Below are 372 nucleotides of genomic sequence, written 5' to 3' on the forward strand. Positions count from 1 at the left end.
AGAACAGCACGGCTCCTTGTCCTCCCGGAATGAGATGAAAGGGTTAAAAGACACTTTTCTTCCGAGGTGCCCCACGACAAGGAAGGGTGAGCTTTTTATTGTAGAGACGAGGGAGAGTGCAGAGACAGGAAGCCACAGGGTCGCTCTCGAAGTGGTGGTTGCCTGTCCTTTTCCTACCCTCGTTGGCTGAGAGCTCCGAACGCTTTCACCCAAGTTCTTGATGCGTAGATCCTGGAGACAACTTCTAGTCTGGCATGTTGCTCTACGGTAACCACACACTCAAAAAAATCCCTGAAACACGCCAACAGGAGCACTGAAAATGCAGATCCGTCTCCTCTGCCCACAATGATGAGATAAAAGAAACACGGGACC

At 50.8% G+C, this 372-nt stretch overlaps 1 protein-coding gene across 1 annotated transcript; it reads right to left on the bottom strand.

Moving 5' to 3' along the window:
* Positions 1–22: 22 nt before the first annotated feature.
* Positions 23–372, bottom strand: CSUI_007211 (uncharacterized protein; the record flags this gene model as incomplete). The annotated part of the gene is made up of 1 exon (XM_068067361.1): positions 23–372. A coding segment is annotated over one exon (198 nt), but the record flags the coding sequence as incomplete, so codon positions are not given.

Source organism: Cystoisospora suis (assembly GCF_002600585.1).
Source record: "Cystoisospora suis strain Wien I chromosome Unknown contig_3752, whole genome shotgun sequence".
In the NCBI taxonomy this organism is placed as follows: domain Eukaryota; phylum Apicomplexa; class Conoidasida; order Eucoccidiorida; family Sarcocystidae; genus Cystoisospora; species Cystoisospora suis.